This window comes from Xiphophorus hellerii, chromosome 5, assembly GCF_003331165.1.
Source record: "Xiphophorus hellerii strain 12219 chromosome 5, Xiphophorus_hellerii-4.1, whole genome shotgun sequence".
Lineage (NCBI taxonomy): Eukaryota > Metazoa > Chordata > Actinopteri > Cyprinodontiformes > Poeciliidae > Xiphophorus > Xiphophorus hellerii.
In genome coordinates, this window is record NC_045676.1 from 4,851,313 (window position 1) to 4,872,830 (window position 21,518).

Sequence of the window (21,518 nt, forward strand, 5' to 3'; positions counted from 1 at the left end):
TTAGATGTGCCTCTGCTGCACCAGAACTGAATAGAATAATTAGGTCATCAGCAAGGTTCTGGAGAACTTGTCTACACAACGAGGAGGTAAGTAAGCCATTTCATTCCAGTTTGTACCTGTGGCACATCTAAAAACTGCAGACCGGGGCCTGAGGACTGGAGTTTGACACCTGTGTTCTAATCTTTTTCCATTTTTAGACGATAGAGTGGACAGTGCTTCATCATGATGAGATATTCAAAGTTTAGGATTGTATTTTCTAACATAATCCTGCATTAAACTACCCAGCAACTTGATTCCTGCTCTTTATTGCGTGTTCTTTGTTCTTCATTAAACTTTTTGTTCTGTAAGACACATTTGAAGTTTGAGGGTTAAAGGTTGCTATCTTCAAAAGGCACTTTGAATCTGAGAAACAAAACTCATTGGTATGTATACTTTCATTTATTGAATATAACTGTACTATAGATACTGTGAAATCTATGTATAGAAAACTATAATTGTTTTATTTAATCTTCATTTAACCAGGTAAGTTGTTTGAGAACAAACATTATCTAAGACAATATTACACACACACATCTACTGTAACTTGCCTTATTATATTAAGTTCATATGATTTGTTTATAAAAAATTATATATATATATATATATATATATATATATAGATATATATATACTGTATACAGTATATATATGTATATACTGTATACAGTATATATACTGTATATATACACTCAGTTATAGTAAAATTGCTTCAGATTTTATTTGTCCAGGAATTTTAAGGAAGTTTAAGGCAATATAGTTTTGACTTCAGGTTCCTTGTTTAAGCAAAAAAAAAAAAAGACAAGCAAAAGCCTGGGAAACACTGCCATCTATTGGTTGAATATGTCACTAGACATATTAATCAGAAGAAACTTTAGGTTGATTTTATGACCATTTTTAAACTGATTCAGTTTGCTAGTAAATACTGAATGTTCTTCAGTGTCTTAACCATATGCTTCAGTAGCTGCCTGGAGGTGTAAATAACTAAAGGTAAATACAGGCAATCTGGGTCAATTTGTATGTTGGTAAACATGAAAAGCATCATATATACTCATCAATGTATTTAAATATTACTGGACACCGTTTTATTCAAGAGTTGCTCTGATACTATTCAGCTAGCTTTGTGGGATTTATAAGCTCTACTGGAATTAAAGAGAAAATAGAGTCTAAATGGTTTACACTGATTTGCCCTGCTAAGATCTTGCTGCCCAAGTTTTTATTTATAAAAATGTTTATAGTTTTACCCACTAAAATGCAATCATAAGCAAACAGAAAACTTTGATTTACAACAGACATCAGTATATAATCATAACACATCACTGAAAGTTACATAATAGTTGTTCAGTTTTTTTTTAAAAAAGGTGGGTTAAACACCCATTTCTTCTTTCTACACTTTGACTCTAATCTAATATGAAATAATATAATATACACACAGATATTTCAACACAATTCAAAGCGACAGCATGTACCTTTTACTGTATATTTATTTGACCTCCAAATGGCCCAGTTGGCTCGGCAGATGGAAAATACCATTAAAACAATTTAGCTTGTGTACAAACAAGAAGTCATGCTTACACATAAACTGTGTGTTTTTTTGCCTGTTGTGTATTTTTGTTCCAAACAAATTTGAAGGTGGGAAGAGTAGCTAGAAACTGTACTCAGTGTCACTTTAAAATAATATTACTCAAAAGTAAAAATGCATTTTGAAGTAAAACAACTCCTTCAAGTATATTGTTTTTCTAAAAGTTAATCAAGTAAATATGTTAGCTGTGCCAATTTCATAAAAAAATTAGTGCTGTAAAATCCTTTCAAATCTCCAGAAAATTTAAAGATTAAAATTTAAAGATTAACATTTAAAAACTGTGAAGTGATAATGAGACTCTTAACTTTCAGTCCATTTTAATTCTAAGCTATGAATATTCCACCTTAGATGAAACTGGACAAGTGAATTATTTCTATGACAATTCATTCATCAAATGTTTCTAAAGAGCCTTTGAGTCCGACAACAGCAGACATGTTCAGATGGTGGCGAAAACTTCCAGACTTGCTCTGACATCACAGCGGTCTGTGGGAGTTTGTTACAAGATTAGCTGAGAAAAGACTTATTCACCAGCACTGTGGTTGATATTCACAGTGAAAGACAACCGTCAATGCCCAACTGCTCACTATGCTAATTTCTGACACGTCTCTGTGAATTTTATGCAGTATCTCTGGTGACATCCAGTGACCGGTGGAGCTGTGTATCATAGTGTAGCTTGCATCATCATTGTGTGAAAGCCGTGTATGTCCAAATGTGTAATGATAAAATATTCATAATAGCATGTAAAAAGCTTTATAGTCCATGTTTACAAGCATTTACTACTAAATAAAGCCACTGCAAACATTGAAACCTCAGCTATTTACCTCTTAGTGGATTTAAGATTTTTCTCCCAACTGAATTATTTATGACTCATTGATTATTGCTGTGCTTTTAAAGTCTTTATGCAAAATGTAAAGAAAATATTAATGGTGTCCTATTTATGCTTCCTTGAACAGGTTAGGATAGGTGTATGTACAATGGCCAGTTAGGGCCATTGTAGATAGAAAAAAGGACATTTCCAACAAAAAACTCAAATTTTGAGGTTAATCTCAGAAATTTTCTAGAAAGAAACTTGTAAGTTTCTGAGTTTCAAAAGTCTAAAATTTTCACCTTTTAAAATTCAGAAAATGTCCCAAGTTTTTTCTGGAAAATTTATGAGATAAATCTCAAAATTTCTGAGTTTTTTCTTGGTAATTTTTGAAGACTTGTTAGAGATACATTTAATTGACTTGAAATATTCAACAAAGTAGTTCAGAAAGAGATTAAATGATAGAGTGGTATTTTTCTGTATACAAGTATGACTAAATTATCTACTCAAAATCATAAGATTAATGAGATCAGAAAAATAGTTCATGAAATAAAGAACTTCCTTAGATGTGAAAGAATGCATATTAGCGATTTTATGCAAACAAATGCACAATTATACATCTGTACATTTTTAAAAAGCATAAGTGGCGCCTCATGCACAGCCGAATGCAGCAAATGGTTTCTGAATAGTATGTCAACAGGATAACTCTTGTCTTTTCCAGCAGTCATTGTAAACACAGAGCGGTAGAACCAGCTCACCAAATGCTGTAACTCCACTTGGGTTGCTAAGTGACGAGCCGGGCTTTGCTGGGGTTGCTAGGTAACGGCTTGGGCTTCACTGGGTTGCTAGGTGAGGGTCAGTCCCTGCTAATTTGCGATGTTACATTCTGAAGGTTTTTGAAACAACTCATTTTCCAGATACCAAAAAATATGAACTTATGCACCAAAAAATGGCTGGGTTTTTTTTATTAAGCACTTGGACTGTTTTTAGAAGCTGTATACAGAGACCCAAATGGGAGTGCAAGAATGTGCTTAATGTGAATTTTGCATTCTATTCTATTTAGTTTGATGTCTATTTTCTGTGCTCATCCAGAGCAAAAGTAAAATTTGAAAACTCAAGAGTTCCTTGTAAATTTATAAATTAGGCCCGCATTATTATGCTGGTGCCTCGAGATGTTATTTCTAATACAGTACAGGCCACATAGCACTGGAAAATAGATGTAACAACGCCATCTTGTGGTCAGAAGTGAAAGATTTGGTTTTAAAGTCAGTCTTCACCTTTTTCTTTCCATTTTGCTAATTCTGCAAAAAAAAAATTAACTCTCTCTCTTTTCCTTGGTTGGCTTATTACATAATTCTATATTGTTTTCTACATACAATCTGCATATAAAATGTTATACTTGTTAGGTGTGTTCAGTGTGGGAGTACCAAATTTAAATAGAGGAAGAATTTAGAAGCAGAATTCAGTTTCTATGCTCCTCTAATCTGGATCAAACTTCCAGAAAACTGCAAAAATCTTTAAACACTGTTCATTTAAATCAAGGTCCTTTCCAATTTGACTCAGGCAACAGGACAACAATCTCAAATGTAGTAACAAATCTGTAGAAATGTGACTGAAAGAGAAAGTAGTGCCACGGTGTAGTCAAAGTAAGAGAGCTGTGCACCACCACTAGGCACATTGGCTAATTCCGTTCTGGGGATGACTGTGGAGATGAAGATGCAAAGAAGGATTTTACATAAAGTCAAGAAAATGCTGGACAATCCTGACCTTCCTTTTCATGAGACTATCTTGCAAAAACAGAGTCTTGTCAGAAGCTTAATCAAATTTGCTGCAATAAAGACCACTACCGGAAATTTGAGTTAATGAGTTACAACATTTAATTTCCCTTCATGACAAATAAAGTATTCCTTAATTGAATTGAACATTTGTAGCTAAATATATTGCAAGAATAAAATTGAGCAATTATTCTTTTTTTTTCCAAACACACCCCAGGTTTAAACTTTTAAAATTAAAACCACACCCAATCTTGAGAAAATGTGCATTTTTAGAATACCATATCCTTTTCTTGGTTATTTGTCTGGAAGGAGAATTGCATTAGAAAACTTTGTGAAAAAGAAAATCTTTTTCAAACAGTCAAGGAAACAGATTTTATCACCGTTAGTCCTTCATTTCGTAGAAACTCGATGTCTCTTTTTTGTCTTATTTTTCTTCTTTAAAACTTTCCTATTTTTCTTGTTTGGATTTGCCATCTCTCCTTTAAAAGACGAGAGGTTACTTGGTTTGGGTTTGAAATTTGCTTGACCGGGTTTCTGGGCCCCTCCTGAACCTTTCACAGCATTCTGCCTGGACTTCCTCAGGGATCCTTTGCTGTTGGTTTTATTCGTCTGCTTTTCCTTTTTCACTGATCTCTTCACACGGATGGACCTGCTTTCCAGCTTTGACCCGTCCAGTGCTAGCGCCACCTCTACCGAGTCGGCACTCTGCGACAGGGACAAATTAAAAAAATTTTTTTTTATGTTTCCATCGTAAAAACAATACAAATCTTTACTACAGTAATTCTAGGAAATTCTAAAGACAGCATCCTAATTGTTGCATTATGTTCAACGCACCTCAAATAGGACATATCCGAATCCTTTCCCAAGTCCGGAGTTTGGGTCTCGCACTAGTCGCACTGCCTCGACTTTTCCACACTCCTCAAAATGCTGTCGAAATGCCAACTCCTTGATATCTACAAATATCCAACAGATCAGTATCATGCATATCACATTATATAATGAGCTTTGTTTTGGCACAGCATCTTACCAAATGCCAGGTTCCCAACAAAAACAGAGCGCTTGTGATCATGCTGCAAGAATAAAAGGATTTTTTAGCAACAGGACTGCAGAGTGCACAGGTGAGTTTAATCTTGGAAAGTCTTACTGATGACTTGTCAGTCACTCTGTCCACTCGGATGTGAAAGCCTTTCTCAATCTCCATGCCGTTCCTGAGAGGACAAAGCCAATCATCATTTATGTGCTTGTTTACCGTTTCTCTTCTAAGTTTATTATTAGTTTGGCAGCACTGTTAATCTTCTCACCTCTCCAGAGCATTAATAACTCCCTCTTCATTTTTAAACACCACATAAGCATTTATGCTTTGCTTCTTGGGGTGAACTTTGCGTCTGTAAATGTAAAAAAAAACCATCTATATTGAAAAGTGTAACAAAAAAAGAAGAGGTTCTGTGAAGCTACTATAAGTACTAATTCCCTTCTGCATCAAGACTATAGTGAGATGGCAATGAGTTTATAGAAGAGTTAAAAAAAAGACAGATTATTAGTTAGTCAGCCAAACTGTACGCTTGGTGATATTAACATTTACATAAAACCATTAACACTGAAAAAGTTTGTGATGTTAGAAATGCTGTATTAGAAAACATAGACACATTATTTTTTTTTATTTATACTAATGCAATTCTATGTTGTAAGTTAGACTACTGAATGAGAATCTGACACATGAATGAATTACATTTAACCAGCTGTTGGCACACCGCTAACTAAAAAGTCTAGCTCTAAAGTACTAATCATAGACATTAGTTCTGCTAATGCTAAGGCACTACAATAACATGGTATCTAGCAAAGCTAATGCTAAAGTGCTAATGTCAATTCAAGTGAGTGTGTTGGACATTGAGGACTCGGGATTTTATTTCAAGAGAAGTCAAGACCACAACTGTGGAAATGTCACTAAATTGCCAGTATATTGTCCAGCTTATTTCTCTTCATCCTTGTTTTCACCGGATTCAAAACATACCGATTCAGTTCTATGCAATAAGGCGAGTTACTACGTGTTTCCGTTACCGCTGTCACGCATTGCCTCCTCCTTGCTCCAATACAGTGCACAGTGTTTGTCTCGGAGCGGGAGAAGATGTCTGTCTAATTGTCGGTAATAAGCGAAAAGCATCAGTGACCAATAAATACAGTATATAGAGAATGAATAGAGAACATTGTCAAGTTTTTCTTCTTTAGGAATGTTCTGTCAAATACGTAGACATATTCAAGATTTTTAAGTACTTCTTTAATAACTACTAAATGTATTTTGTTTGTAATAATGATCTTTACATTGATTACAGTATTCAACCATTCGGCAGACAGATCAAAAAGAAAGCAGCGGTGCACTGATTGCAATTTTCTAGTCTGTGTGGGCTTCATTTTCAAATTTTTGTCATTTATATTTCCTCCCTCTCTGCCTGCACTATAATTTTACATGTCCAAGTTAAACTTGGTGGGGTTAGTCTTTCAGTCATATACTTTTCTTTCTGAACCTGTTGTACTGTTGTATGTGGGTCATGGAAAATTGTACTGAAGGTCAAGGAGAGTTATGGAAAAGTCATGGAATACCAATGCGAACCCTGCTGTAAAGTTTTTCTAGAGCTGTAATGTCAACATATTTGAGTCAAACACTTACTTAATAGTTGCTTCTTTACGAGACATTGAGGGATCCTCTCTAACCTAAAGTAAAGAAAGAGTAAAATATGATTAAAGATTATTTTGGTAATTAAATAAATGAAAATTTCACTGAGTGTTACAATTGTGAATCTGATTTTTTTTTTACCACAGAGCGAAACCGAGCAGATTCAATCGGTCCTTTATCTTTGAAGAGTCCTTGCAGAGTCTAAAGAAAGTAAAAAAATAACCAAATGATTACACATTAGCTCCTTCATAAAACAATAGGAACAATCTTAATAAATAATACAGAACTTTGCCTTGCATTTTATCAACCTAAGATCACAAGAATTGGTTTAATGTGGGGTCAGTCTCCAAAACAGAAATAGAGGGAAGCACAGGGATAAATACTATTCCCAAGGATACACAATATATCAGTATCTGTTTTTTTTTCATATCGATATCGGTCCGATAAGTAAAATTGGGCCAATATTAACAACAGATGCTCATTTCCATCCATTCTTAGAGTAATGTAGGGAACATTATTTTTGTAAATTGGTGTACATCATGTGCTTTCTAAAGAAATTGTAAGGCTTTAGACTTTCTAATTGTCTAAAGCCTGACCATTGTTCCTGGTCAAACCGAGGAAGAATGATCAAGTCATTTGATGCTTAAACTGGGAGTGACTGATACCTTCATTGTGCAGCTGATTGGTAGGTTGCCAACAAACACGGTCCTTTTCATCTTTAAGGCTTCCTCTTGTTTGTTGGCTTTCTGTTTCTGTCGCTTCATCACCCAGTACTCTGCACTGTTTTCACCAGTAATCTCTGATGCTTTCCTCTTTTTCCTCATTGAACTCTTTTGCACATCCTCGTCTGTGTCTGCTGTTAATAAACTGCTCTCCCTAAAACCAATGCAGATGAACAAGATAGAGGAAAAGACAAAAGGTTGTGCTTTTATTTATTTTTTTGATAAGATCGTTTAGAACAATGTGATGGTAAGAAGGAAGATTCGAACAATAAAATATGCATTTGAAGGAATGATTCGTAAACTTCTCACCTGTTCAGCAGTTGCTGCTCAGCCACTGATGTCTTCCTGAAGGATTTGTTCTTCATTTGCTTGGCCTTCACTTCTAAGCCATCTTTCTGCTGCTCATTTCTTTCTGTAGTCTTTTGAATACGCTTCTACAGTAAAAAAAAGAAAAGAAAAATATGAAATGCCAAGACTGCAAACAAGTTATGGTCTCATTTATAATAATGTATTTTATTTTTTAGCACCTTTCAAGACACCCAAAGACCCCTTCCAAGAAAAAACAATACGAAAACATATAAAAAATTAAAACATATGAAGGAGGGGAAAAAATGATTACAATGACTAGGCCAACTAAATAATCCTAATCAACTAATAACACCTAAAGCAGTCAGTGGAAAAGCCTCTTGTAAATTTTGGTTTTCTTAAAAGTTGTGACTTCATGTTGGTATGGTATTACAAATCAAGTCTGCATTACATCTTATGTTCACTTTTAATTAACTGAAGTTCTTTCGTAACAGAACCTTTGAGCTCTGAAAACCAGATTGTGGTTTGGAGTTCTTGCTGTTCCTAGCAGATATTCAAGCTTAAGAAACATGTTAATGGCCAATACAAACAAGAAACGTGCTGAAAGCTGAACTGAATTATGTTTTCCAGGAGCAAGATTTTGTTTTTATTTACATGTTTGACCTGTGGTCGAGTTTACATACTCTAAAACGCTAAGTAAATGTCTAACACGGAAAAAACAAACCTCTGTAGCACAGACACATTCAGGAAGCTAAGTCGTACTTAAAGGCTCGAGAGGCTGGACTGAAAGACAGCAAAACAGCACTAATTGTAATAGGACATAATCAAGATAATCCGTAGTCTGTAAATGACAAGGGTAAGATCCTGTGGGACTTCCAGGTCTAAACTGATAGACAGATGAGGACCAATCAACAAGATACCCTGGACAAGTCACAAGAGCACCAGATTTGTGAACATTTAAGTTACCCAAATAACCCTGAGGTATTCAATCATCGGGTTGGAAAACACATGATTAAGAGGTAGTTGGTTAATTCTGGGGTTATAATCCCACCATCAAAAAAGCAAACTGTTATATAGACTGTGCAGTTTGAAAACATCTAAGACTCAAAACGTGTAAAAATGTCCATTAACATCCTGCTTTTTAAGGGAAATCAAGGCGAACAAAAGTGGTGCTTACCTTGGGGACAGGCTGAAACAGAGATTCTGACGCTGGTAACGGAGTCGTGAATAATGCTGACAATGACCCAGACGGTTCAGAGCTCTGTTGGAACAAACTGCCTGATACCTGGCCGACAGCATATGCAGATAACTCTTGACCGAGCTGCATTTTTTCTCTGCGGAAACAAACATAAGAATGAAAAAGATGCAAAAGTAGAACAATAGATCCATAATAATGTCAGACTGTTATGGGCGTTTCAACTGTTTTAGTGCGTGGTTTCTCTGTCCTGTATTCACGTGCCAATAGCAAGGAGGTTATCGCAAGCAAACAAACCTGTGGTGAACTTTTTTCTTCATGGCTTCTTCTGGATCCCCGCCGTCCAATCTTATGTCTTTATCTCTGCTTAAATAATGTATTATTTACAGTCGCATGTAGACTTTTTGAACACACAACACAACAACACGTTCCGTTTATGGTCCGAGCACTGTTCTACCTAGAATTGTGTCCCCGACGGAAAACTGTAAGGAAGATACAAAGGTACCAACTAATAAATGACCGGAATTAAACTATAAGCGGGATATTTTGGATTTAGCTAAAGGGAATATATTTATGACGATTAGAAATATATTTTTTATTTACTCACTTGGTATTTTTATTTCTTTAAATGAAAAATATTTGAGGTGGAAACGAGTACGCCTTTGAAATGTGTCACTTCCGGTAAGCCTACAGTGTACGTACCTTTTTCTCTCTTCTCTCTCTCACTTAAAGTTACATAAATTATATTTAACCGCTTAGAGAAAACATCTCCCGTATTATTTAAGTCATAAAAGTTTCTGTCACTGTCCAAATGCCAAAAGAGTTCACGTATTTACAATATCGAGCACAAGCAAGGTTATACGTAAGGTTGAACAGCAGGTGGCGGTAATGCGTCTTTGCAAACCGTCAAAAGACACCAGAAGAAAAATTTTTAGCTTGTCAAGCTGTCATGTTTCTCAAATCAGCCCAGATCCGCTTCTAGATTTGGACTCTAATGCTAAAAGTTTCACTTGTGAATCTCTGAAGGTATTTAAGGCTGGAAAGTACCACATACATAAAGCGCGATCTATAGCAATTGTAGTTTTAGTGTTTTCTGTCTTCTGTGGTCGGCTTAATGAGAACCGATCAGTCCGAACGGGATGAGATGCCGCTGGACCCCGTGGGTAGGCGGATCTCCTGCGGAAAGGAACGGGCCACGGTCCGCTACGTTGGGCATGTATCACCATATGAAGGTGAAAAAACACAATTATTCTCATTTCTGAGTTGTTTTGGTAGCGAATTCAGATTCTCATAATTTTTGCTACCTAATAATTTGCTCGGTTTTACATCCTGATGGTAACTTCAGTAGCACAAATATAAAGATCGATCCTGAAATGGGACAGATTCAGCCTAGGCAATCGGACTGTTTTGTTGTACTTAAAAAAACAAACAAAAAAAAACTGATGTACAGAAGATTTAATAACCAATTCTTCAATGTTTGTTGTTTAGCATTTCCTTCAGGTCAGGGTTTGTTATTAGGGAAGCACCCATCTGTTCTGCGTTTCCATGTGGTTGGCAAAATGCATCCCAGTCTGTGGCTTCAAATCAACCTAGCAAGGTTTCTTCAGCTTCCTGTGACCATCTTGTCACAGCTCTTGTTTTAATCACAGGTTTCCTTTCTGACGGGTTTAAAACAAGATAATAATCTGATTTGCCAAGAGGTTGTCTTGCTTTAGAGATGCATAAATGCATAAATTCTTGATATTTAACAAAGCTAGTGTCCTATTTTCTGTGGTGGAGCAGCTAAAAATGGTTGAAATGTTGAAAATGTAGCAGAGAGAGAGGCAAAATCACCAGATATTGCCACAAACACATCAACAATATCTGTCTGTAGCTCAGGAACAGCTCATTTGATGATCCCACAGACAGTGTTGGTTACAGATGGAGGTGAAACTTATTTTGGTGATTTGTTGAGAGTAGTTTAAATCTTATATCTTAAATCCAGATGAAAAATAGTCGTGCGTTCATTTGTGTGGCAAAGTTTAAGCACAAAAATGCAAATTACATCACATTTATAGCCATGACAGTGCAAAACTTATTTTTGTTTTAAGGTTGCACAATTAGGCAACCAAATATCCAACTTTTACACGTTTTTAAAATGCAGAAAATACATCTGTAACTATTTATTTTACAAAATTTCAACCATTTAAGACCTGTTTTAAATCCATCACCATAAATTCAAATAGTCACTTTATTGCACATTCTTTCTATGGCTTATATTTTTGATTCAGTTTTCCTTATTAAATACAACACAGCATTAAAAAGGCTTTTGAGACATTAGAAAGTTTCTATAAGTCAGTTTAGCATAGATATATTTATTTTTGTTGTAGTTCTGAAACTTTTATAAAAGCCAACATATGGTGCTGGGGTAGATATTAACTTTTTACCTGCATAATCGTTGTTTTTAGGGCTGTGGCTTGGTGTGGAGTGGGATAACCCAGAGAGAGGAAAACATGATGGCAGCCATGAAGGAGTGCGGTATTTTACATGCAGGTAGTCTCTGATAGTTTATTTCAATTTTATCATTGTTGTTTTGTTTAATATCAGTGATTTTAAGTGATGGAAATTTGGCCCTGGCAGTATAATTTCTGTTTGTAAGTCAAGGAAATAAACTTTAGACAGTGGGACTTAGACAACCTTTTGCATTCAGCTTTTATTACGACTTTATTCTTGTATTATTTCAACTTTATTGTTGTGCGACTTTATATTATGACTTTGTTCACTGATTTTTTTCTTAGTCTCCATCACATGTACAGTAAGTGAATAATTAAAAAGATGAATACTGTTTTCTTCTCTTAGAAATCCTAGGGGAGGATCCTTTGTTCGTCCGCAGAAAGTGAGTTTTGGAGTGGACTTCCTCACTGCTGTTTATTTGACCTATCAGACAAACGCAGAGGAGGTGCTGAACGAGGAGATCTTTATTTCCTCCAAGAAGCTCGAATGGTTTGTTGTTGAGGAGAAAAGGTACGACAGTTGTATTTGCACGATTTTCACAAAGTTGTGCTTGTTTTATGTGATTATTCAGCTGCTTTGCTTCATGTTTTCGGGTGTTGTTAGACTAGGGCAAATGAAGCTCAGACAAAAGAATAAGAAAAAGTTGCACAATATTTTTGCCGACCACTTGAAAAATTGGAATTGGATTGGACAAACATATCAACAAATCTTTAGTAATCTTCCTTCTGAGTATCTTATTATTCATTTTGATATTAACTGCCCTGGTATCTGCTTCGTGTAAAAACGTCTGCCAAATGCAGATACACATCAACATAAACATGTTTTTTGTTATTACAGGTTTGAGAATCTTCCATCAGTTGTATTGAACCATAGCGATGTCAATGGACCCGGGGCGGCCGGAGAAATCAGGAAAACAACACCCAGTATCCTGTTCTTACCAACCTAACAACTACAGATGTACATTTTGGCTGAAATATTGATTGGAATATTATACTTCAGCTTTATTTATTCAGTTCAATTTGAAAATACTTTATTCATCCCAAAGGAAAGTTGAATGTTGTCGCAACTTTTGTCTTCCAAGTATCTTCAAAGAGTCGTCTTGGATGGTAATGCCATGACTGAAGGCAGTACCATGACTGTAATGAAATGCTAACAGCTCAATTTCTGGGTAGCAAAGATGATATTTCACAGTAACGTCCTGGATGACATCATCAGTTGTTGCTGCTAATCCACCTCATTTGCTTTTGCCGCTCTTCTTTAAATCTCTGTCTGGTCAGAAAGCCAATCAGAAAGGTGAAGAAAACAACAGAAAAAAACACTGTATGTACAGGTTATGACCTGACTGAAACTAGTGTCTCAGTCAGGTCTTGGCTGTGCTAACTGTGAATATCGGAGTAGTTGGAGGACTTAACAGCCCACTTCAGACGTTCAGTGGTTGGACCTCTCTGGGTCTCTATTGTCCACATGGAAAGATGTGGCTGCCATCACAGAGCAGCTGGACAAACTGGAAGGCCTGCAGCTCAGGTAAAACCTCCTCCAGAAAGTCTGTGTTTTAACAGCTGCATTCTGTTTTAACTGATTTAAAACTCTTTTAATTCTATTAGTGTCAACAGAATTAGCTTGACCTCTGACCCCTGGGCTCACCGTCAGGCGTTCAGCAACCTCAAACTCCTTGCCCTCAACAACTGTGACTTCACCTGGCTGCAGGTAAGCAATTCCTAAAAACACAACAGGTTTATAGTTCTTGAAATTCTTTCAAATTTCTTTTAGGTGTTTTTAGGGTTTGGGAAGTGCTTGATTTCCTTATAAAATCAAGCACTTTAAAGCATAAAAATCCTTTAAAGTGTTTGATATTCAAACTGCACAGTTTTATAATAAATTGCAATCTAACAGTTGATTTAAAAAACTAAATTTCGAAAACATTTACAAATTTGTTTCCCCACTGTTTGAAGTTAAATCAGTCTAAACTTTTGTTTTAGATTAGCTAGAATCAGTGTGGATAAAGTGAAAAGGAGATCTGGGAAATCCTTGCTTAATACTTTCTTTAATTAAGAATGGTAGTTTACCAGGCAGAGGAAAGATTTTTAAAACATTTTAATTGTGCTTATAAACATTTTTTCTCCAAAGGCCAAATAACACTTGAAATTTCTGTGGTCAGATGCTGGAGTGCGCCCCCATGTGGCCTCAGTTGGAGGATCTGTCTTTAGAAAATAACAACATAAGAGAACTACAGAGGTAATATTCCCATCATCCATTTTCAATTTTGCAGTATCTTTTTCCTCTCATATCACATTGAAACTTATGAAAGTATCTTCCCTGAAGGCCAGAGGGCGTCCTGCAAACACTGAAGAGTCTCAATCTGTCTTGTAATCCTTTGATGCAAGAAAGCGTGTCCAGGTTATCCTCTCTGCCCAGGTATAGTCAGGAGGAAGTTTAATAGTCTTCATTTTTAAGTTGTAAAATATTAACCGATTTACTAGAATTTAATAACACCATGGAGTAAAAAAAATGTGGAACATCACATCTTCTTTTATTTCTACACTTTCATTTGTTAGGACATAATAATATGGATTTGGTTCATGTTCTACAAAGATTTAAAGCTTACAAAAACACAATAAAGGTTTCACAGTCTTTATTTATTAGACAAAAATGAAAACAACATAAAATACTGCATGTGAAAAACTAAATCTGTGATTTAATACCTGGCTTAAATACTTACATTTTTATCAATAACAATGATCTTTCTAAAATAACTCTGTTTTCTTTTACATTGGAGACTGGAGTGGCTTAACCTGTCTAACACCAAACTGTCAATTATTCAACTTGAAGATGCAACTCAAGGTGTGTTGACAAATTTTCTGTTATTTATAATGTGACATGCACATTTAAATATTTATATGAATATATACACAGTTGAAACCAGAAGTTTCCATACATATTTATCTGACTGTCAGAATTTAAATAGACCACATTTATCTTCTTTTAGGTGAGTTAAAATTACAAAAATTTGCTGTGTGTGACAAAGTCAGATTTATGTATTTGTTTTCTCGATCAGAATGAATACTGTCTCTTTAAACGAGTGAAAGCCCAGATTGTGATGTCATGGCTTTGGAGGCGCCTGATAGGTTAACTGAGACATTTGAGTTAATTGGATGTATTTTAACACCACATATAGAACTAACTGCTTATGTAGAAATATTGAAACTTCTGGAAGGAAACCCAGAAAGTTTGATCCAGGTCAGACATTTCAGAGACAAAGCAACAAAATACTGAGGAAAATATGTGTAAATTTCTGATTCTGAAAACATTAATAAATACATCTAAAATAAAATTGTGGCATTTAGCAAATATAAGTAATTCCAGATGATTCTAATGGACCTAAATTGAGGGAAGTTTGGTCTGATTTACTGAGAAGAAAAGGTGTACAAGTCTTTTTATTTGGTGGATTTGTCAATCACTGAGTGCATTTTGTGTTTAAACTCCATAATTCTAAAGTCGTTAATATTTTTTCTCTGTAGCTACTAGTACAGACATCTTTCCCGCTCTGATGAATTTCAATCTGGACCACAACAACATCTCTGAGGTCAGGCTGTGTTACATCTTGAAATTATTCCATTTTGTTTTTCCTTTCAATTATACAGACCCCCATAGGGGACATAAAAAAAATCTTTTGCATTCCCTTGCAAAAGTATTGCTTTCCCTCACAATTAGCAAATATACCGTGCTCTGTTTTGCATAGAGTCACAAATGTCAATTGAAAATTGCACATTTAAAGAGCCTCTGAAAACGTGTTTATATATTCTTAACTCTTTGGTGTAAAAAACTGAAAATCGATTTATTCACTGCAGTTTATGTTTGTGTAAGGTGGAGATGGAACTGCACATGAAAACGGTCCTTTATTAACCATTCCGACTATCAACACAAAAAAGACGCAATCAAAACTGTCAGATGACTTTATTACTCAGTGAAAATAACTCAGAAATAGTCCAAATAGTTTGGATGTGTTTCTTCTTTCTTTCCTTCTTATAGAAAGTTTCTGTTTATGTCTTAAAAGGGATGGAAAGCACGTTAGGCTGTTTTGCTTTTACTTTTGTGGTGCACTTCAATCCTAAGGAAAAAGATATAAAACCTTAGATATCTCACAAAAGAGATGTTGACATACATGGAAAACCCCTATATTACAGCAGAAACACTTTCAGTGTTCAATTATGCCACATGAACTGACCAGTACATTATTGTATTCCCAATAAATATTACTGCGATTGAACACAAAATAATTTTTTTCCCATGTCCCCTAGGAGGCTCTGTACAATCATAAGCACTAATTATGCTGGCAACAAGTTTTCGTTTCGTTTGAACAGGCTCTCTCTGTCTTTTCTTCCAGTGGAGTATGGTTAATGAGCTTGCCAAACTTCCCTGCCTCGTTAAATTATCATGTCGTGACAACAAACTGGTGAGCAGCGATGGAAACCCAAAAACTGTCAATCAAATGATTATTGCCAAACTTGGACATCTGCTCTACCTGAACAACAGTGAGGTATGTGTGCGTGTTTTCCATCACTGTTAGCCATTTTTGTGTATTTTTTTTTACTTGAGATGTTAACTGGAAGAGTCCACTGTGGTCATTTCTACACATGGATGAGTCTTTGAGGTGAAGTTATTCAGCTGCAGAAGAATATTTCATAGTTGGATAGTTGCAAATGACAGTGTGACTTAAAGATGCAAAGTTTAACTCTTGAAGTTCATCCAGAAAGTATTCACATGGCTTCACTTTTTCCATATTTTGTTACATTGTAGCCTTATTTCAAATTGTATTAAACCTATTATGCAAAATTTACATTCTGAACATTTTTATACACCCATTTTTGTTTCTACTGCTTCTAAAAACAACCCAAGCCATTTGTTGGCAAGAATAAGTTTAAAGTTTTTTAGTGTCTGGAAAATGAGCCGTTTCAAAAACCCCAAGGTAACTAAGACACACTAGGGGCCCTGTGGCGTTACCTAGCAACCCCAGCCCGTCACCTAGCAATCCAAGCTGAGTTCCAGCATGTTTGGTCATTTTACCACTGTATGCACTGTACAATGCCAGCTGGAAAAGACAACTGTTTTGTTGTTGATTCACCATCCAGAAACTGACGTTCATTTCTCCTGGCTTTTAGATCAGCTTTGAAGAAAGAAAGGGGGCGGAGCTTGACTACATCAAGATGTTTGGAGAGGAGTGGCTGAAGGCAGGGGGTGTGGATCAGTCCAGCACGGCGTTCACCTGCCAGCACCCACGTTATCAGATGCTTATTGAGAGTAAGACACTTTGGCTTTGTTAAAAATGCCTAACTAAGCACAGTTATGCTAAAAAAAATTCTACTATGTTCATTATTGTACAATATATTGCCAAAGGTATTAGGCTCCAAATCAGAGAATGCAAGTGTTCTAGTGATTGGGAATTATAGATCCTTTACTCTGTTTATATGTTTTTAGCAACTCTTTCCAAAGTTGTAAATTTACTCATATTTTTTCTAAATTATGAATTGATTAGTATCTGCTACTTGTTTCAGTAGAGAAACATCTGTTATCACTCTGCTTTGTTCTTTCAAATAAAAGAGGAATTGATTGATCAGGCAAAAGCAAGGTGAAAAGGTTGAAAATATAAGAAAACTAAAGTCCTAAATAAAAGCTAAGAAAATTATGGGATGTTAAGATGTGACCAAATATTCAGAAAAAACAAATTAACTTTTCTGTCTTGTGCAATCACTCTTTGTTCAGTATTCAGGACAGAAAGAGGCTATAACGAATAATAAGGAAAAGGCAAGCCTCCTTTTTTTATGGTGACAGTTTTTATTCAGTTATCATTTATTGTCTGTTTTGTTTTGTTTTTTCTAAGAGTATGGAGCTCCGGATGAAGGCGAGCTGAAGAAGCCAGAGCCATTTGCCTTGAAAAATCAGCTGATAAGTCAGTTCTGCTTGATTTTTTTTTCTCCTCAGTTGTCTCCACAAAAAATAATAATAATAACCCTAACCCATAATATGATGCTTTCTGTATATGGTTTTGTTTTCCATATGTTTTCTTAGATATTACATTTGTTTTTCCTGATGATGCTGAACGGGAACCTATAGGCAAGAAACTACCAGGTAAAAAACAAACTGCCTGAGCATTAATTCAGCAGTTATTAATGAATTAAACCTCATGTAAAAGTTGTTTTCTGGTTATATCCAAACATTTGTAGCCTCTATGGTTGTTCAGAAAGTAAAGGGACTGCTGCACAGGCTGCTGAAGATCCCACCTGCAGATCTGAGGCTAACCTACACCAGTCACAAGGTGAAACTGGATCACACATCTCTGCTTTATTTCTACACAGAATCCACAAACTAAGCAGGCCTAAATACTTGCAATCGGCACCTGCTTGTATTTGCATTTGAATCAGTTCATAAACACCTGGTGGCAATGTAATGTAGAAATGAGTCATCTGCATAGTTGTGGTAGCTAATTTTACTTAATATTACCGTGCTTGAAATAATCTAATAGCTAATATTAAGCAAAATTCACATTTTCCACATTTTTGTACCTAAAAATTAACCCAATCGCTTAAAAAAAAAAAATTGGTAAAAACTTGATGTTTTTTGGTGTTTAGAAAATGAGCCATTTCAAAAATCTTCAGAAGGAAATGGCACAAATCAGCAGGCACTACCCGTTACCTAGCAACCACAGCGAGGCCTAGCCCGTTACACAGCAACCCACGCTGGAGTCCAGGCCATTTGTTTGCCCAGCACATACAGTGGTAAAATGAGCTGACCAAAGTGTTTTGTTGTTGACTTTATGTCCAGACATTGTTGCTAAATTCTTGTTTGTTGTGCAGGAGGCTCTACCTTTGCTTTTGAAAGATGTATGGTTGTATAATTGCTCATCTCTTTGCGACCATTTTCACATGCGAGTGTAAACACTTAGTTGGGCGTGGTCAGCAGAAGCTTATTTAGATTTAAAGAGACAGAAGGCCCTAAAACTGCTCATTTTGAAAAAACTGACCTGTTGAAAATGTCATCGTCTAAAAATGATTTTGTGCAAAAAAAGGTAATAAACATGTAATAAACCCTGCTCTAGGAAGATTTATAGGTCACCTTTTAAATACTTTATGGTGGGACAAAAAGCAAAAATGGGCGAAATAAGGAGGCCAATGCTTTCTTGGAACATTGTGTATGTCAGGGGTCTCAAACTCCAGTCCTCCAGTCGCTGTCCTGCAGTTTTTAGATGTGCCACAGGTACAAAACACTGGAATGAAATGGCTTAATTACCTCCTCCTTGTGTAGATCAATTCTCCAGAGCCTTGCTAATGACCTAATTATTTTATTGAGGTGTGGTGCAGCAGAGGCACATCTAAAGGTTGCAGGAGAGCGGCCCTTGAGGACTGGAGTTTGAAGTTGTTAATCAATCAATTAGGACCTAACGACCTATTCTGTTTCAGGTGTCGGGGACAGAGTTTCCCATCGACAGCGACTTAAAGACGCTTCATTTTTACTCTGTGGAGGACGGAGACCAGGTTCTGGTTCGCTGGTCCTGACTTGATCCAGCTGCATGTTTTCTAAACTTTAACACAAACTGAAATGTGATTTTGTTATCACACTGTTCTGTGTTAATTTTTCTCATTTAGGCAACTGCAGACGTTCAGAACGACGTAATCGTCTTAATTTGTGCCTCATTAAGAAGAAGGTGTAAGGTAGCGATTCTTCTTCTGCCTTAAAAATATTTTAATTTTGAAACGGGTCATCATCATAAAGCTTTCACAAGCCTGGAAAGCTTCATGTGTGTTTAGTTTCAGACTACAGTGCAGCAGAAAGAAACAGCATCTCTTAATTTATGTGTTCTGTCTGAGTCTGTTTTTATGGATCGTTTGTTTTTTTTGTTAAACAGCTCATATTTTCAATGTTTTGTTTTTGTTTCTATGTAGAAACTAAAAATGTGGATTTAGGGAGATAAAACGTCTCCCCAGAAACATTGAACACCTTCACTGGATAACTATTTTAGTTATTTGTCTTTTACACATCAGATTGTGGATAGGTATTTTGAGAATTATCTAATTCTTTTCTGTGTTGTGGAACAAATAAAGAGTTGGAAAAATGTCTTTGCTGTTTTTGGTTTCTTGTTTTAAAAGTTCACCATTGCTGCTACATTTTGTTTGCTTTCCTAAATTGTTATAAATAATATCTTATGTAATACCCTGGAGAAAGAGTAGAGAGGCACATATTTCACAATCCTTGAAGTCTACAATGAAATTTGCAGTTTGATAATTTAGGGTCTGTTGGTTCTGGTCCACTGGGTTTTCTGAAATCCAGTTAACACACGACATTGACTGGGACATTTTAGAGGAATTCATGCTGACAGGTTTTATGGGGATACTGATTTCATTAAGTAATTCATGTCAAAGAGCTTCAACCAAGTATGAGGATACCTTTCAGAAGCCTGACATTTCTACTTAAAATTTCTGTTTTATCGAAACTACAAAAAATAAATGCCTGAAATGTCAAGCGACCAAATGTTGAACTTTTTATTAAACTTTTTCAAAATATACATGTGTGTGTAATCTATATTATTTGTGTGAATCACAAAAATTATGACTATACACCAAGATAGTGGAATTCCAGAAAAACTATTGTGAGAAACATGTGGAAGGAAGCTCCCCAGATAGCACAATGACTGAAATGATGTCAGGCAGAAACATTGAATCTACATTGAAGCCTGACATTGAAACGAAATTGAAAGTGGTCGGTGACTTACATGTTGAATCACCGTTAGGGTTTTAACCATAACTGACACTATATCACTGTTGATTCAACCATCATCTGAATGTGGATCCACATGCACATTTGTGTTGATTTTAGATTGAATAAGTGTTAGGAATCAATGTTGATTCATTTACATTTTTGGTCTGATAGGTCTACATCATAAATTAAAAGTTTCTTCACTGGTTTTAAACACAATTTTATTGGCAGATGATGGGTTTTATGTCGTTCAAAATTATATTACATTAACATATTTCCAAAAATGTGTGTACACAAGTTTAAAAGTAACATGACATTTATATAACATTTCATTTAAGAAAACAGGGATAGATCTGTAAACATATTTGATTCCTTTTTGACTGTCCGAATAGCAGTCTATTGTCCACGGAAGAACAGCATCCATGAGGTTAAGCATTGCACTGTATGAACCATGGAAACATGGTTGGGGTAACCCACTGAAAAACGCAAAAACAAAAGTGAAGAAGGTGCTGGTTAGAAAGATGATAAACATTTGAAAAGTTTTGAAACATAAAAATATTAAATAGTGTACTTGTTACAGGTCCGAGAACAAACACAAACTCTATTGTTCCCCATGTACATTCAGTTAAATTAATAAGGACATGCTAATGAATATTCATCTTAATGTTAGTTGACATTTGACATATGCAATTACATTTACCCATCAAGCTGCAGCATAGTGTAGCATTTATGATACTGTGGCCAGATAAAAACAACAGATGCCATCTCAAGGAGCTTTTATTGGCCAGGAACGTCTGTGGACATCAAGAAATGGGTATGTTAGATAAGCACTGGACTAAGTAAACTATTTTCTTTAGTACTACTAACTACAAGTTTTACATTTTAGGAACATAAATGTGTAAGCCTTATTTATATGAAACTATAGTTGTCTAATAATGTCTACTTTGCATGTGTTAAATTCTTGTTGGTTTGTGTCTTTGTAGTGGTATAGAAATATACATATTTCTACACAAATAGTTTCCAGGTGCGAAGTTCCGGTTGGATAAAGTGGGCGTGGTATAAAAGAAGCTGCCGCATTCAATCAGACACACGTCCCACTCGTACTTCCACTTTGTGGCTCATGTCCTGTGGGTTCCAACTGTAAACAGCAACAGGTTGCAAAGTGTGGTACATGCTGCTTTGGTT

General features: G+C 35.7%; 2 protein-coding genes across 2 annotated transcripts; one reads left to right on the forward strand and one right to left on the reverse strand.

Moving 5' to 3' along the window:
* Positions 1–3,381: 3,381 nt before the first annotated feature.
* On the reverse strand, positions 3,382–9,590 carry rbm34 (RNA binding motif protein 34). The gene is made up of 11 exons (XM_032564158.1): positions 9,390–9,590; positions 9,075–9,231; positions 7,901–8,025; positions 7,535–7,745; positions 7,011–7,070; positions 6,864–6,907; positions 5,500–5,583; positions 5,343–5,406; positions 5,226–5,268; positions 5,033–5,151; positions 3,382–4,903 (listed from the first exon to the last, which is right to left on the reverse strand). Exons 1-11 carry the CDS (start codon positions 9,410–9,412, stop codon positions 4,589–4,591), a joined length of 1,245 nt encoding a protein of 414 aa, XP_032420049.1. The 5' UTR covers positions 9,413–9,590; the 3' UTR covers positions 3,382–4,588.
* A 410-nt stretch (positions 9,591–10,000) lies between these two features.
* Positions 10,001–19,696, forward strand: tbce (tubulin folding cofactor E). Its single transcript, XM_032564133.1, has 16 exons — positions 10,001–10,324; positions 11,540–11,624; positions 11,931–12,095; positions 12,423–12,508; positions 13,010–13,109; positions 13,190–13,292; positions 13,744–13,820; positions 13,908–14,000; positions 14,362–14,426; positions 15,104–15,168; positions 15,970–16,122; positions 16,745–16,883; positions 17,464–17,532; positions 17,652–17,711; positions 17,807–17,898; positions 19,040–19,696. Exons 1-16 carry the CDS (start codon positions 10,207–10,209, stop codon positions 19,133–19,135), a joined length of 1,566 nt encoding a protein of 521 aa, XP_032420024.1. The 5' UTR covers positions 10,001–10,206; the 3' UTR covers positions 19,136–19,696.
* Positions 19,697–21,518: the final 1,822 nt, after the last annotated feature.

Excerpts from the sequence above, each read along its gene's own strand:
- rbm34 (XM_032564158.1), bottom strand. The coding sequence starts at position 9,412 with ATGAAGAAAAAAGTTCACCACAG. Across the intron at positions 5,152-5,225 it reads TGTTGGGAACCTGGCATTTG|ATATCAAGGAGTTGGCATTT; the intron begins GTAAGATGCTGT and ends GGATATTTGTAG. Across the intron at positions 4,904-5,032 it reads TCGGATATGTCCTATTTGAG|AGTGCCGACTCGGTAGAGGT; the intron begins GTGCGTTGAACA and ends TCCCTGTCGCAG.
- tbce (XM_032564133.1), top strand. The coding sequence starts at position 10,207 with ATGAGAACCGATCAGTCCGAACGGGATGAGATGCCGCTGGACCCCGTG. Across the intron at positions 13,110-13,189 it reads CTGGAAGGCCTGCAGCTCAG|TGTCAACAGAATTAGCTTGA; the intron begins GTAAAACCTCCT and ends TAATTCTATTAG. Across the intron at positions 16,123-16,744 it reads TCTACCTGAACAACAGTGAG|ATCAGCTTTGAAGAAAGAAA; the intron begins GTATGTGTGCGT and ends CCTGGCTTTTAG.